General features: G+C 49.8%; 1 protein-coding gene across 1 annotated transcript; it reads left to right on the top strand.

Annotated features, from left to right (window-relative positions):
- The first annotated feature begins 523 nt into the window (after positions 1-523).
- Positions 524-1462, top strand: LOC138095401 (myeloid-associated differentiation marker-like). The gene has a single exon (XM_068991454.1). The coding sequence runs from the start codon at positions 524-526 to the stop codon at positions 1460-1462; it is 939 nt and encodes a 312-aa protein (XP_068847555.1).
- Positions 1463-16517: the final 15055 nt, after the last annotated feature.

Below are 16517 nucleotides of genomic sequence, written 5' to 3'. Positions count from 1 at the left end.
AATCAAATAAATTAGTGTTTCTATAGCTGCACTTTTGAGCACTCATAATACATAAAATAAATGAAGATCATAAATTATCCCAGATCTGTTCAGGTCAAATTTTGCTACCAAATGAATTTTTAAAAATTCTTGTTCAGTTTTCAGAGGGTTGAAGGTTTGGGGTTGCAGATAAGGACCATCCTACCTTGTGTCTCTATAGATAATGGGACACAGCCCAAAGAGATGTAAAAAATGTTCATGGTTGAGGCCTGACCCAACCCAGCTGTGAGGTTTGGGATAAGACAAGTCTCCCGACAAGGCCAAGGGTGATGAGTGGAGAGAACCATTTGGAGCGGCTGTTCTGTTACCCAAGTGTCTGAGCCTTCCAACGCCACAGATCCTGAGCCTCAGCCCTCATGGGGCCCTGAGCCTTTTCCAGGCATCTGACACAATCTACCTGCAGAACTGGATCTTTCTCTGGTGGGTCCTCAGGGAAGACCACTGCTGTACTGGTGACCGTGACCTGCCTGACCATCACAGCACCATGCCCACCCGGTCGACATCCCCAAGCAGTGACGCCACGATTGGCGTGTGCTGCTGCCTCCGCCTGCCGCAGCTCTTCTCCACCTGTGTGGCCTTCTCGCTTGTGGCCGACATGGGTTTTGGGAGAGGGGCCATAGGTAACTGGGCCATGTCCTTCTGGTGCATCTGTTTCGCCATGACCTTCATCATTACCATAGTTGAGTGTTGCAGGGGCAGGTCCAGCTTTCCTTTCTTCTGGTACAACATCTGCGTCACCTACACCTGTTATGCGGCCCTCATCTGCCTCTCAGCCTCCATCATCTACTCCATCACCTACGTCCAGTTCCTGCCTTACGGTCCTTACCGGGACCGGGCCATCGCCGCCACTGCTTTCTCCTGCATCGCGTCTGTGCTGTATGTCATAGAAGTGGCCGGGTTGTGGGCTTGGTATGATCTCAAGGAGATTTTCTTCTATGAGCACGCCACGCGAGCCTTGCTGAAGGTGCTGGAGACCTTCGTGGCTGGTGTCATCTTCGCCTTCCTCAGCAGCACCTCCCTGTACCTGCACCAGCCGGCCCTGGAGTGGTGTGTGGCCGTGTACTCCATCTGCTTCATCCTGGCAGCTGTGGTCCTCCTGCTGGGCCTGGCTGAATGGGAATACATGCCGCCCTGGCCCTTCTCCATTTTCCAGCTAGTGGTCAGCCTGCTCTCCGTCCTCCTCTATATCAGTGCTCTGGTCCTCTGGCCACTCTACCAGTTCAGCGAGGAGTTTGGCGGGCAGCCCCAGAGGCCCAGTGATGGGGATTGCGAGGACGAGCTCACCTACGACATGTGCGCCTGGGACCAGCGTCTGGCTGTGGCCGTCCTGACAGCCATCAACCTGCTGATTTATGTGACTGACCTGGGGTACTGGGCCCGCCAGGTCTCTGTAGGGACTGAGGACCAGCCCAGGGACTCCTGATCCCTGCTCATAGGAGGTATCCTCACCCAGCTCTGACGTCCTCTGATGCCCTCTTCCTGGCTCCTCTCTCCCTCCTCACATCCTTCTCCATGCATCTCACTCTCTTTTCTGTTCCCATCCCTCCTGCTGCTCTGTCTCCTTCCTGGTTTCTTTGGTTGTTCATTTTATTTTGTCTCTTTCTCTTGCTTCTCTCCGTTTTCCTTCATTTTCTACTTTTTGCCCCTTTTCTGATCGTCCTTAGTTTTCTCGTCTCCTATGTCCAGACCACCTCTCCCCATTTTCCTTCTTTTGATCCATCAGGACCTCAGACTCCTTCCTTCTCTGCCCACAGCCTCCTCCCACCTCCTAAGGTGCTGACTCCACAACACACAGCCCTCTGTGCAGCTGTTCACATGCTGGGTCTCCAGAGGGGCCTCATTGCCAAAGCGTGTCTGTCCCCCTGGCAGTGCCTTACTGGTGTGGTTGGGGGAGTTTACGGGGTGTGGGCGGGTAGGAAGGGATTGGGCTTTTTTTCTCCCAGTGGAGCAACTGTACAGTGCACTTCCCCTTTAAGTTAAAAAAAAAAACCTCTGAAGGTCAATAATCTCTAGTGGGCGAGATTCTTGCATGAGATACTCTGGGTTCCTGGGCCCCACTTGGTGCTCAGTCCTCCAAGAGATTGGCTCCAGAATTTTTGCAGGCTCACTAAACATCCATTGCTTAGAGGGCATCTTAGAGGAAGCCAGGGGTAAAAGCCTTTCATCCCAAATACTCTCTGGGGAAAAAAAAAAAAAAGAGCTGGTGAAGAACCCCAGGGTTTTAAAGACACCTTTCTGCAGTGTTTGTGAGGGGCAGCGATGTGGTCCTCCTGACTCAGTGATCAAAACAACAGATCCTGCCTCCGCAGGGAGAAGAGCATGGACGCTGCCAACCTGTCTGGGTGTTTTGTTTTGTTTTTCCTTTTTTTTTCTTCTGGTCTGGGGGCCAAAAATTACTGACTAACTCCTCTTCAAGAGAAAGTTTCAAATTCTCTTGGGTGGGTGGTTTGTAGGGGATAGGGTTGCTGCTTCTATTGTCAAAGGAACTGTATTGTTGGGTGTGAGGGGACACATACGTGTGTTTTTCTGTGTCAGTTCCTTTTGATGTTGATTCCTGCTTCTCTGGGACTCAGGCATAATTTGAACTATATAAATGTGCACAATTTAAAAAGATTTTCTGAAGCTTCTTATTCCTATCAGCACTGCTGACAATCATAGAGAATGGTTTTTTCTCTTCTCCCACGTCCATAATAACCTTTTCAACTTCAATAGAAACATGAAAGAAAAGAAAGAAAACCAAACAAAATCCTCATACTCTACTTGCTGCAAATTTGCCTAGAGCTCAGAGGAGTCCCAGTCAATTCCCACCCTCACCCAAACGTAGGTCTCTGGGCGCCCCTCCCACTGACTCCCCACCCAGGCCTAGACTAGAGCCTGGGGGTGTGGCCCAGCCTGTGACACTAGATATTGGGCCCCACCCCAGTGCCCAGTATCCTGTCCCCTAGCTCTTAAAGGGGCTGTGACAGCATCTGGATGCCTCGCTATAAAGCTGTGTGTTTGTGTGCATGCTCAGTGCACATGTGTGTACATGTGTGTACATGTGTGTGTGCCCTTGTGCTCCCTTGCAGTGAGATCAGCAGGCCTTTACAGTAACTGGTGGCTGTGAAGGCCTTCCAATCTCCTGTCCTCAATTACAAAGACTCAGAGCCCAGCATCCTGGTGTCACCAGGACCAGAGGGCCAGGCAAGCAGAGCTGCGGGGGACGGGGGGAAGTCCCGCACTGCTGCCCCTCACTCTTGTCCTGGGATGAAGCCTGTGATCTTCACCCATTGATAGGGGGTGGAGAGGAGGGCTCCCAGAAGGTCATCCTATGGCAGGCAAATCTTAAGAAGGAATGAAATAAAATTCATATTTTAAGGCAAGAGAAGAAAAATTTGCAAATAAAATGTTTCTCTGCCCATTTGGGCCTCTTCCTTCCTTGCTGGTGTGCATTGTATATTAACCTGACCTTCTAAAGAGCAGAAATATCTGCTCCACCATAGATATCAATTTTTCTAGCCCAAACCATGGAACTTCTTAGAAGATAACACGGCTTACTTACTTACGACCTTACTGGGGTCACTAGATGTATTACTTGTGTTCTGCCCATCTTACAAGACTCTTGTTTCTTGAGTCAATGATGAAAAAAATAAGATAACTAGGCTACTTGAACCCACCTGCAGTGCAGGAGACCTTGGTTCGATTTCTATGGTGGGAAGACCCCCTGGAGGAGGGAGAGACTCCCGCTCCAGTATTCTTGGGCTTCCTGGTGGCTCAGTCAGTAAAGAACCTACCTGCAATGCAGGAGACCTGGATTCGATCTCTGGGTTGAGAAGATCCCTTAGAGGAGGGCATGGCAAACCATTCCAGTATTCTTGCCTGGAGAATCCCCATGGACAGAGGAGCCTGGAGGGCTGCAGTCCATGAGGTCTCAAAGAGTTGGACACAACTGAGCGACTAAGCATACATGAGCACTGGCTACTGAAATGAAATATATAGTTCTTCAAGATCCATGATTGTAGTAGTGTGATTCTAGATATGAGAAGAAGCAACAAGTGGAAACCATCTCCTGGAACTGAGAGACTTGTAAGACAGGTGGTCCAGCCGTCTTTGAGCTACTGTTGCCAGGACAGGGTGAGTAATAGCATGGGAGTGGCCTATCAGTGAAATCCCCAGCTGACCTGGGAATGAGCAATCCTAGCACCCTGGGACAAATTGGTGAAAAATGTCTCCTAAACCTTGGCTGAAATTAAGACAGAAACAGAGGGAATTGTGTGATAAAGAATGTTGCCGACCACCCAGTTCTACAGGAATCAAGCCAGGACTTCCTTGGTGGTCCAGTGCCTAAGACTCTGCACTCCCAACGCAGGGGCCCCGGGTTTGATCCCTGGTTGGGCAACTAGATCCCACATACTGCAACTAGGACCCAGCCTAGCCACATACATACATAAAATATATGCTTTTGAAAAAGAGAAACAAGTCATTAGCCACTGCAGTCGCTGATCTACAATCCACCCTGAAAGGAATTCAGGGTGAAAACCAGGATAAAGTACTTTGTGCTCTGGGACAAGTGTGAGAACCAGACCTCAGATAGATATTTCCAGGAGAATTTTTTTATGAGCCCAGTTTCTTGCATCTTCCCATATTCAGAAAAGCACTAAAACCATTACCCAAGGTATCTGGTCCTCATGAAGAGCAGTAACCTATACCAAGCTGTGTGTCCCCAAATCACATACATCCTGCCCTCCTTCTTACTTCTCCAGGACAGGCCTCAGAGCTTCCTGAGAGATTGTCTCCTCAGTTATACTCCTCAGATTGGCTCCAATAAAACTTCGATTTCTTTCTTAAGTTGAGTATTGATTAATTTTTTATTGACAAACACATTGATACACCCAAGTTTTTGTGCAGGAGTATCATATTCTTATATTTCCTGAATCAAATGGAACACAGCCCTGGGACCTCACTTCCCAGGATGATGGAAATGCCTCGGTGCTTTAGTAAAAGAATTGCCCAGGGTGGGCTCACCTGAGGGGCTCACTGTCCAAGCCTCATGGTTCATGAGGGCGGCTGCTCCATCCCCCCTGCTGGGAGGTTAAGTGTCATTTGTCACAGTTCCAAGGCTGGTCCAGCCACCTCTCTGTGGAACTCAAAAGAGAGTGTAAAGGTCCTCTGCTTAGTCCAACCCTCTCATCATAGAGGAGGAGCGGCTGGACCCCAGGGAGGGCAGGAGTTGTCCAGAGTCACCCTGTGTGTGGCAGAGTCAGAGTCAGGACCAGGTGCCCTGTCCCCAGATCGGCTGTCTGTCCACGGCCCCACGCTGCTTGTGACAAGTGTGGCAACAGCATCCTCCAGGCTGGGATTCTGCCCCGTCCACCCTCGTTCTGCACAAACCTGCCGCATCCCCCGAGAAGGGCACTCACTGCTGCTGAGTCAGTTTCCTCATCTGCTAGATGGGGGAGGGGTGCCGGAGACCCTGGTCCTTCCCAACGCAGCCTTTTCCTGATCTTTTCTGCTGGGAGTACAAAAGGACTAATCCGAAATAGTAGAAGAGGAAATGGAAACCCAGAGTGAGAAAGAGGTAGATGGGGGTCCAGAGCTGGGTCCACAGTCACATGTGGTCCTGCCTCCAGTCAAGTGGCCCCAGAGCCCTGGTCTGGTCTCCCTGGAGATGGACCATGAGTTGCATGGAGAGCAGAGCCCAAGAGATCTGGTTTCTGGTTTCAGTTCTGCCACAGGATAACTCATGAGCATGGATGAATCTTGCAACTGATCTGAGCTCCAGTTTCCAGTTTATAAGATAGGAAAATTAGGCTAAAATCATGGTTTTTAAGTTATGTCCTCTGGAGACCTTGGTTTCTAGTGAGATGGTGGGGTTGCAAGCAGGGTGTTGGCCCACCCCGCCTTTTCTCTAACCAGAGCAATCTGGCTTGAATAAAATTCCCACTCAAGATCTCATTTGAAAATAAGATTGGAATGATTGGAAGTGATTCATATGCTCATCTTTAGGGTGGTGGTTAATAAACTATGGTGTAGACAGAAGAAGGAATACTAAACAGCTGGGAAAAAATGAGGATGCTCTCAAATAATGATAAGGAAATAGCTCCAGTGTATACAGAGTAAAAACAGTAAGATATACAGTATGCTATTGTAAAATGTATAATAGGGAGAGAAATACAACAAAAATAAAAGTTTCTATAGATGATTGGTTTGCTTTAAGAAACACAGAAAGGACCCTCATGAGTTCAGTGGAGCAGATGCCTGGTCTTAATCAGGAAGAGGAACTGAAGAGAGAGTAGATGGAGCCACAGATAGAAGTGAGGTTTCTCAATATATGGATTTTAAAAGAATATTTTTATTTTGAACCATGTAAATATATTACTTTTTCAAGAAAGTAAAATTTAAGTTTGAAAAACATACCAACTGGAGAAGAAGGGTCAGGGAGGGGTGGTTGGCAGATGGTTTCCATGTTCCCTGCAACTTTGATGGACAGGCTGGGGGAGGAGCTGAGAGATGCCCACACAAGCCTGTCTCCAAAGGGAGAGGGAAGGGAGGTGCCTTGGGTCCAGGGGTCTGGGGAGGGGGAGCTGTGGCCCCCAAGCCCACCTGCTATGACCAGGACTCCCCCAGCCCTTTAGCACACACAGTTAATGGAGAAGCCCCACAGTGCCCAAGCCTCAGGCCCTCTTTGCTCCCTGCCTGGCCCGGGCTCTCTGTCTCCCGAGGCAGTGGCCAGAGGCTCCCTCCTCAGCTGGCGAGCCAGAGCCTCCTCCAGGCAGCGTGACTCCAGCTGATGCCCCCACTCCCCAAGACTGTGGCCTGAGCCGCATCCAGAACAGAGCCTGGGCACAGATGTTCCCATTCTCTGGTTCTGGAGCAGTTTCTTGGAATAATCATGGAGATAGCCTTTCTGAATTTACCTTTGAGTGGAGAGAAGAGGATTTCTTCTCTCCTGGGGCATCAGGCACCTGGTTATCTGCCCTGGGAACCAGCCCAGGATGCCAGTCCTGGCCCTTGTCTGTGTGTTTGTCTCCTGTCTCAAGGTGGCTGTAGGGAGGCAGATGAGCTGAGGAGAAGGCAGTGTCTACGGTCTCCACTCTCTCTCTGGCATTTTCTGGCTGGCTTGTCAACAGGAATTGGTCTGGCTGAGATGAGGGCACTGCTGCAGGACCTCTGCCTGGGGCACTGCAGTTAGACCAGGACAGACAGGATCCCAGAGATTAATCCTGGGCCCAAGAGAAGAGGGAAGGGGCTCAGCCTTTCCTGAGGTTCTAGTACCCGCTGAGTTTTGCAGGAAGCCAGACTTGAATTCCAGGCTCTGACAAGGAGAAACTGTGTAACCTTGAGCAAAAGCTATAATGTAGTTTTGGGGCCTCAGTTCAACATCAATAAAACGGGGATGACAATAACTAAATCTCTGAAGATGAGATAGAAATAAGTCACCTAGTCAGACTGTTGTTGCTGAAGAAATGGCTATTCCATTCCTCTTGGGTCTAAGGTACAATGCCAAATCCAGGGAGAGTTTAAGATCTTGAACCAAGTATCTAGATTCAAATCCCAGCTCTGCCACTTCCTATCTGTGTGATCTTGGCCAGTTGACCTTTCTGCGCCTGTGAAAATTGGGACACTGAGTGCATAGTTCAAGGGTTGTTGGGAGGAGCAATGAATCCACAGCAGAGCTCAACCTGCAGTGAGCACGACATGTGTGACCTCTTGTAACTGTTGTGTCCACAGCAGCCCCGCTGCAGCCCAAGTCCTCAGGGCCCCTTTCTCAGCCGACAGAACCTGTGAGCTGTAATCTGAGGTCTCTTCTGGAGCCAGGTTGGGCTGGTGAGATTCTTTTCTGAATCTGCTTCTGACCAGGGGTTGGGAGGTGATGACGGGAGCTCTGTTCAAGCCCATCTCCTCACCCCTACTCTAACCAGCATCTGTTTCCATAAATCCCTCCAGCGCTTTGTCTGGAAGAAGCGTGAGCTTCCTCAGGCAACAAAGTTCTCAGAAACCATCCATCTGGGCAGCTGACAGAGTGGGGCTCCCTCTGGGCATCCTCCCCTCCCTACATTGGCCCTGACAAACCTTAGGACAAATGACACCCTCTCAGCACTACAGCCAAGGGAAGGCACTCCCCTGGTCCCAGCTGCAGCCCACCTGCCCCTTGGGCTCCCAGCTGCCCACTGATGCCAGCAGCACGCCATCCCTCAGGCCACCAGGTTACTGTAGCGGTCCACGTCCATGCTGAGCCAGGGCCAGCTGCCCATCAGCCCAGACCACCGCCCCCAGTAACACTCTCATTGCTGGTCTGGGACCACTCCTTATGCTAATCCCTAAGAAGAAGGAGCTTGTGTTTCTTTCTGGTGCTTCAGACAGAAGGAGAGATTCCAGAATATTCCATCCCTGGACCCTGCAGAGGCTGGCAGAGACCCAGATCCCTCCATCATCTCAACCTCTTCCCCCCACCACAGGACCTTGGCACCCCTGCTTTCTCCTCTTCCCGCTCCACAAACTTGTTTTAAGCTTTGTTCTTGGTGTCAAGAAGTTGCTCCTTATAGGCATGTAAGGAAACAGGGTTCTGCATCATCAAGCAAATATGGGGACAGAGTCTCTAGTCCATTTGTAGGAAGCTGTTATTTTTTGTTGAAACAGGCCTAACATGTTATGTGTATACTATTATGACCTATTGTAAAATAGAATGCAAAACTCTACATTCAGCTTCAAGTAAACTATGAGGCTTCAAACATAAACACTACAATATAGATGCACCAGGTAGAGCATTTCCCTCTTTCACTCATGAGTATATTCCCAGCACTGATCTGGGCTGACCCAAGCAGGTATTTGTTGAATGAATATGACTTTATAATATAGCCTTATGAATATTACCTTACAGCCTCAGGATCCAGGTTGAATCTCCTGACCAGGTTACATTCTGTTCTTTCTGTCTGTAGTAGAAATGTTACAGAATCACTGGGTTTTGCGTTATCTCATTTAATTTCCTAACAACATCATGGTCGTGTATAATGGACATCTCTGTGAAGGAGAATCACTGAGAATGTGAACTCCCCCATATATTGAGTCTTGGGGAGAGACTGGGCCTGAACTTCAATAAGAAACATAAAAGGGCAGGTAAATAATTAAACTGACACACCTGGGATTGGATACACACCTAAGGGGCAGGTGACAAAGAGACATAGGTCAGATCATCTGCTTCTGCGGGGCCTGCAGTAGCACCCAGTGTGTGCTTCCAATGGCCATGGTGCCTGGACCAGCTGCCCTCGGCTGTGCCCTGGCTGCCCAGCTCCTGCCTTCCTGGTCTGAGCCTATTTCTGAGCCTGGTCCCATCCTAATAAATCTCTAAGCTACCAAACAGCTTTTTAGTACAGTTGTTCTCTGCTTAAGCTGCCAGAGATGTTCTCTGCAGGTCTAATCAAGAGCAATCATGTCTAAAAGCAGGTGCTAATTATCTTCATTTTCTGGATGCTGCTGCTGCTGCTAAGTCATTCCAGTCGTGTCTGACTCTGTGCGACCCCATAGACGGCAGCCCACCAGGCTCCCCCGTACCTGGAATTCTCCAGGCAAGAACACTGGAGTGGGTTGCCATTTCCTTCTCCAATGCATGAAAGGGAAAAGTGAAAGTGAAGTCGCTCAGTCCTGTCTGACTCTTAACAACCCCATGGACTACCAACCTCCTCCATCCATGGGATTTTCCAGGCAAGAGTAGTGGAGTGGGGTGCCATTGCTTTCTCCGTCTGGATGATGAAACTGAGGCTTTGAGTGGCACTGACTGAGCACAGGATTGCTATGTGCCAGGCTGAGCTCTGGTCTCAGTTCAGGGTTGGGAGTCATGCAGACATATTGGTGGGAAGGCCCTGAGATGACCAAGAAGAATTGGGAGAAGTTCTCAGTGGCTGGAGGGAGGAAGGCAAAGAGGCAGGAGAGGTAGAAAGAGATGTGAGCTTGCAGGGCTTTGGAAGTGATATTTTGGAATGTGTGTTTTATCCTGAGGGAGCAGAGAGAAGCCTGACAAATTTTCTTAGTTAAGTTCACTCCAAAGCAGACATTGGGGTAAAGAATGGAAACAGAGTCATTAGCAGGAAGGTGGTAGAGCAGGGGATGGATGGGTCTGGACCAGGTGGTGACTCTAGAGATGAAGAAGAGAGGATGGATTCACAAGTATTTTGTGAAGAGCGTCTGTGAAGGTGCAGCCACTGACTGAATGAGAAGTTGAGGAAGGATCAGCATGTTTTGGGGCTGGGAGGTTCAAGAGGTGGGATTGGACGTGCTGAGTGTGAGGTGCCATGCATGATTCAGAGGGAGAACTCAGGAGGTAGCTGGAGCATTCAGGAGGTAACTCTACTCTAGTACTCAGCAGAGATCAGCTCTGGAGGCAGGAATTGGGGAGTTGTCATCATTCAGCCTATTTACTTCATTCAGCATCTTCTTAAATGTCACATCCACGGAGCAGTCTTATCCACTCCCCACATTCCAATAACTGCCTCTTCACCTGTTTTCCCCTTGTCATTATATTTATTACCAGATAACATGCGATTATGTATTGGTTTGCATATTATCCATCTAGATAAGTAGGATTCGTGAGGGAAGAATCTATTGGTTCCATTCTCTGCTCTCTGTCCAGGGCCTAGAACACTTAAAGCCATCTGACTGGATAAGGACTAGAAGGTGCACGGAGAAGAGGTGGTCGAGGCTGGAGTCCTGAGGACCTGAGCCCCTCAGACAATGGGAGAGGAGGAGGAGGAGGAGGGAGAAAAGGAAGGATGGGAGCCTGAGGAGCAGGGGGACTGTCACTCCAGCAACGGTTCCTGGTGAATTGCAGGCAGATAGCCATTTCTTAATAAACTTCCTCCCTCTAGAAGCACACGAGCCGGGCCTCAGGTGCAGGTGGAGGAATAGCACGTGTACCTGGAGGGGCTTCATGGAAACATGGAGGCAGGAGCCCAGGCTGCCTCCCTGAGCTCTGGCTGGCTCCCCCTTTCTTAGCCTCCCTTCCCAGAGCCCTCAGTGGGTGGTGCCCAGAGGGAGGGGCGGGGCGCAGGGAGCACCTGGGTCGGAGCCTGAGAGGTCAAGGGAGCAGAAGGGAGAGGTGAGATCACAGCTGCCCCCGGGGCATCGAGTGTCAGTCATCGTGGTCCCTCCCCTCATCAAGACCAGCTGAATGTTTGCTCTCAACTATTTAATAAATCTGCCCCTGCCCTCCACCCATGAAGTGTCTTTGCTCAAGGCCCATCACCACATACCTGGACTGTGGAATCAACCTCCAAACTGGCCACCAGCTTCTTGGCCAGCCGCCATTCCATTTTCCTCCTACAGCCAGAGTGTCAGTTCTAGAGTGGGCCTCTGATGGATCAGCCCCTCCTTAGAGAATGTCAGTGAGGCCTCCTCACTTGCAACTAAGATCCTACTTGTGTCTCTGGTGTCCAGCTCCATCTACACTGAGCCCTGTCTGCTGCTCCTGCAACACCTCCCTCCCCCCACCTCACCTGTTGTGCTCACGTGAGACCCAGGAGCTGCCCATGTCAGATTACTTCACAGAAGTGTCACTCTGGAAGCAATCGGAGATGGAGTTGGTGGAATCAAGGAAGGCCTCCTGGAGGACGTGAGTAAAAATCAAGTCTTAAAGGACATAAAAAAGGTTAACAAAGCAAAGAAGTGAGGAGGAGTTTTGGGTTATATGATTTGCTCGAGGATCTCATGAAGTTTCATTGGCAGAGTGGATGTGACTGCTGCTTGTGTGTGGGAGGAGGGAGAAGAGAGAATTGAGCCTGGCCAACTGGAGGCTGGTCTATATGCCCACTTGGGTCAGGAATGAGGTTTGGGGAGGCAGAAAGTAAGGAGTTGGAGCTGAGACACTTCCCTAAAGCCAGGACCACATTGTTTGCAACCTCAGAGCTAGAGTAGACAAGCAAAACCACGCCCTTCAGCAAGAGGAACGGTCAAGGCTAATACCCACCTTGACGGGAGTTTTGGATTTTTTTTTTAAGTCTCCACAAGAGAAGCAAAATCTAAGTCTTCATTTCTGGTGAAATGGGCCCAAATATACATGACCTCTGAGGTCAAACAATGCCAACCTGGATATTAACACAATTGGCACCCAACAGGGGTTTGGCCTGGAGGGTCCTGAGCAGAAGCAAATGCAGTTATTTTGGGTGAAGCTTCCAACAAAGGTGTCAGGACCCTCCCAGAAAAGCGAGTCCTGTAAAAGGGGGCTCACAGTTTAATGACAAAGTACATGAGGGATCAACCTGCTGTGAGTCCCAGGAACTCCAGTGAAAACACACCAATATGAAATACTCAGCAAACCAATACACTTTGATAAACAAATACACTAATGATAAACACATTAGAAAAAGACACCATGAAAAAAAGACAGGAAGATAGGAAAGGGAACTGTAATGGCTTGAAGAGGGTCCTCCTGAAACTCACGTCTACTCAGAACCTCAGAATGTGGCCTTAAATAGAAGCATGGTGATGCAAACATACTTAATTAAAGATTTGGGGATGGAGATCATCCTGGATGGAGGGTGGGACCACAGTCCAGTGACTGGTGTCTTTACAAGAGAAAGGATGCAGAGATTTACACACACAGAGTTGAGAGAAGATGAGCACATGAAGACAGAGATGGAGTTAAGCAGGGGCTACCAGACAAGGGGCCTCCAGAAGCTAAAGGAGGCAAGGACGGACCCTCTTGGAGCATCACAGGCAGCACAGCCCTGCTGGCACCTTGATTTCAGACTTCTGACCTCCAGAACTGTGAGAGAAGAAATCTCTCTTGTATTAAACCACCAAGCTCATGGTAACCTTATGCAACAGCCCTAGGAAATAAAAATAAATAAAAAATTGGAAAATATATAGTCTCTCATATTTTTATAAATTACCAGAAAAGCTAGCTGACCTACTCTAGAGCATGCTGGTCACATGGATCCCAGGTCCCCTTGTTATTTCCTGTGTCCCCCAGTGTCTGAGACTCACAGGGGAGGGTCCACTGATCTAGAGAAGGGGAGTCAGTCCAAACACCCACAGGAGCCGGGAGGGAAGGAAATAAGTAAAGTGGATGGAGAGGACCAGGGCCCCTGGAGAGGACCAGGTGCACCTGTCGGGGGTGTGGAAAAGGAGGAGGCCCTGTGCAAGACACACTCTCATGTGTATAAAATGGAAAAACAATACAGACATGCCCTACAAACATGTGCATTTATGTACGCACATGTCTACATATTTCAGAACATGTGAAATGTGTTGAAGACTGTACATGAGGTTGAGGACACAGATGCTCCCTGGATGGGGGGGTGGACGTTCCTGTGAGCAGGCAGGAAGCTGGTCATGCCCGAGAGAAGAAATCAGGACATGTGAGATGATCATAGACTTGCTTTATGTCAATCATACAGGAGAATAAGAGAATTATAGAAAACTACACGAAGATATGAATGGAAAACAATATAGAGGGCATAGCCACGTCAGCTCCAGCCACCCCCAGCCCCTCATGGACACACAGCCCAGTGACACCAGACCTCCTGAGGCTTGCAAAGGAGCTGGGAGTCTGAATTTTCATGTGAAATTAAAACACTGCTGCTTCCAAGCCCTTAGGGAAAGAAATAGTAATACTAGTGATTCTACATCATTTTTTCATGAAAACACTGTGATGGAAAACTGAGCACATCAAGAGTCCACCTGCAGTGCACACTGGCTTGCAGCCCCTGATCTGCAGCAAATCAAGCTGCATGTGCTGAGGTCCAGAGTGGGGCAGGGCCTTCGGGATCCTCTGTGAGGTAGAGGGGAGGGAACAGGTAGGGGGCATGGATTGAGAGTGCCCTGTCAGAGACCCTCTGAGGAGCCCTTCATGTGCTTTTATTCATTTAATTGACACATAGTAGGTTATAAGCCCATTGACAGATGGGGAACGTGAGGCTCTGATGAGTAAATGGACAGGATCATCCAGTTATGAAATGTCTTATCCTTGTCACTCTGGTGTCCATCATCACTCTTCCTTCTCTGTCCATCTGGCACCTCCTCCTTCTTTCCTCTGTCCCGGCCATGACCTTCCCGGCTCCCTGTCTTCCAGTCCACACTCCTGGCTGCTGGGCAGGCAGGGCTCAGCCACATCCAGGCTGTGATCTCTCTGGGGCACCATGTCCAGGCTCACAGATTAGAGTGGAGGAGGGGCTGCTGGGAGACTCAGGTAAAGCTGCTGCTTTCCAGGTGGGGGAACAGAGGCCCAGAGAGGGCACAGGCCTTACCTAGGGCCAAACAGCAGGAACCTCATCCTGTCCTTCCCCAAGTCCTCCCTCTGTGCTATTAAATGGATCTAAAGAGATGGGAATACCAGACCACCTGACCTGCCTCTTGAGAAGCCTATATGCAGGTCAGGAAGCAACACTTAGAACTGGACATGGAACAACAGACTGGTTCCAAATAGGAAAAGGAGTACATCAAGGCTGTATATTGTCACCCTGCTTATTTAACTTCTATGTAGAGTACATTGTGAGAAACACTGGGCTGGAAGAAACACAAACTGGAATTAAGATTGCTGGGAGAAATATCAATAACCTCAGATAAGCAGATGACACCACCCTTATGGCAGAAAGTGAAGAGGAGCTAAAAAGCCTCTTGAAAGTGAAAGAGGAGAGCGAAAAAGTTGGCTTAAAGCTCAACATTCCGAAAACGAAGATCATGGCATCTGGTCCCATCACTTCATGGGAAATAGATGGGGAAACAGTGGAAACAGTGTCAGACTTTATTTTTCTGGGGCTCCAAAATTACTGCAGATGGTGATTATAGCCATGAAATTAAAAGATGCTTACTCCTTGGAAGGAAAGTTATGACCAACTTAGATAGTATATTCAAAAGCAGAGACATTATTTTGCCAACAAAGGTCTGTCTAGTCAAGGCGATGGTTTTTCCTGTGGTCATGTATGGACGTGAGAGTTGAACTGTGAAGAAAGCTGAGTGCCGAAGAATCGATGCTTTTGAACTGTGGTGTTGGAGAAGACTCTTGAGAGTCCCTTGGACTGCAAGGAGATCCAACCAGTCCATTGTATAGGAGATCAATCCTGGGATTTCTTTGGAAGGAATGATGCTGAACCTGAAACTCCAATACGTTGGCCACCTCATGCGAAGAGTTGACTCATTGGAAAAGACTCTGATGCTGGGAGGGATTGGGGGCAGGAGGAGAAGGGGATGACAGAGGATGAGATGGCTGGATGGCATCACCGACTCGATGGACATGAGTTTGAGTGAACTCCAGGAGTTGGTGATGGACAGGGAGGCCTGGCGTGCTGCGATTCATAGGGTCGCAAAGAGTCGGACACAACTGAGCGACTGAACTTAACTTAAAGTTGTCTTTAGCCTTAGATGTAAATTGCAGGGTCATTTTGTTGAGGTAAGTTGGGAACAGCTTTGGGGACAGGTACCCCCTCCCTCCCTCACAGCAGCGCCCCTCCCCACCCTGGCAGTGCCCACTGGGAGGCCCGCAGGCTCCAGGGCTCCACTGGCAACTGGGGCTCAAGGAGCTTTGGGAGTCCAGGGAGGTTCTCAGGTTTGCTCTGTGTTTCTCTTTCAGCCTCAGCTTGTCCCAGTGTTTATTATCAGCAAAGGTGATATAATAATCCCCTGATGGCAGGAAGCTGGCTGGGGCTCAGGGTGCTGGGTCTTCTGCCCTAGAGGCCTCTCAGCAAATAGTCCCTTGGAAGCAGGGCAACTGTCCCTGAGGAGGGGACGGGCTGGGAGGGGCCTCACTCCCCACACACTGGACCCTGGAGGAGCCCCTGAGTGAGCAGGACTGCAGTCCTGGCTGGCGGGACTGTCTTGGGCAGGTGACCTGGGCAATTCCATGGTCTCCAGGGTCCCTGCCACTCTAGCCACGTGTCCCCGTCACAGCCCTAAAACCCCTTCAGGCCCCTGTTCTCCTGTCTCAGTTCCAGTCCAGGCCCCTCTTCCATGGGAAGCTTGGCTCCATGCCTGCATCTCTTCTGGGTCAGAAGACCCCTATTGGGCTGCCTCAGGGCCCCTGGGACCCTGGAATCCACACCCCCCTCCCCCAGTCACCTCCAGTCTGTCACCTCCGCCCCCACTCCAGTCCTGGTTGCCCTCTCAGGGCTCTCCCCTCCTAGTGGTCCAGCAGGTGCCTCCTCTTTCAGCTCCTGCCCTTAAAAGGGGGGACAGTCATCCGTCCATCCCCACCCCCTCCCTGGGATGCCCTGAAGGACTTCACATCAGAATCAGATATCGCATCCTTGTTCATTTCCAGTCCCTTCTTCCCAGCTTGGAAGCTGCTAACCAGTCTCCCAGGCCAGGAGAATCCTCACTCAGGTAGGACTGCTTCTAGATCTTTCCAGACTCGCCTCTGGATGACAGTTTTGGAGCTTAAAAGCTAAACATTGTGTTAGTTTATTCTGTGGTTCCTCCAGGACACTCCACCTTGGAGTCATGCTGGGTTGGAGTTTCCCTGCCTCAGTGGGGAAGAGTCCATGGGAAGGCAACATGCGGGGGAGGGATTC

The sequence above is a fragment of the Capricornis sumatraensis genome, chromosome 19 (genome assembly GCF_032405125.1).
Source record: "Capricornis sumatraensis isolate serow.1 chromosome 19, serow.2, whole genome shotgun sequence".
Taxonomy (NCBI): domain Eukaryota; kingdom Metazoa; phylum Chordata; class Mammalia; order Artiodactyla; family Bovidae; genus Capricornis; species Capricornis sumatraensis.
Note: the sequence above shows the minus strand (reverse complement) of the source record. Positions and strands in the feature narration are given on the sequence as shown.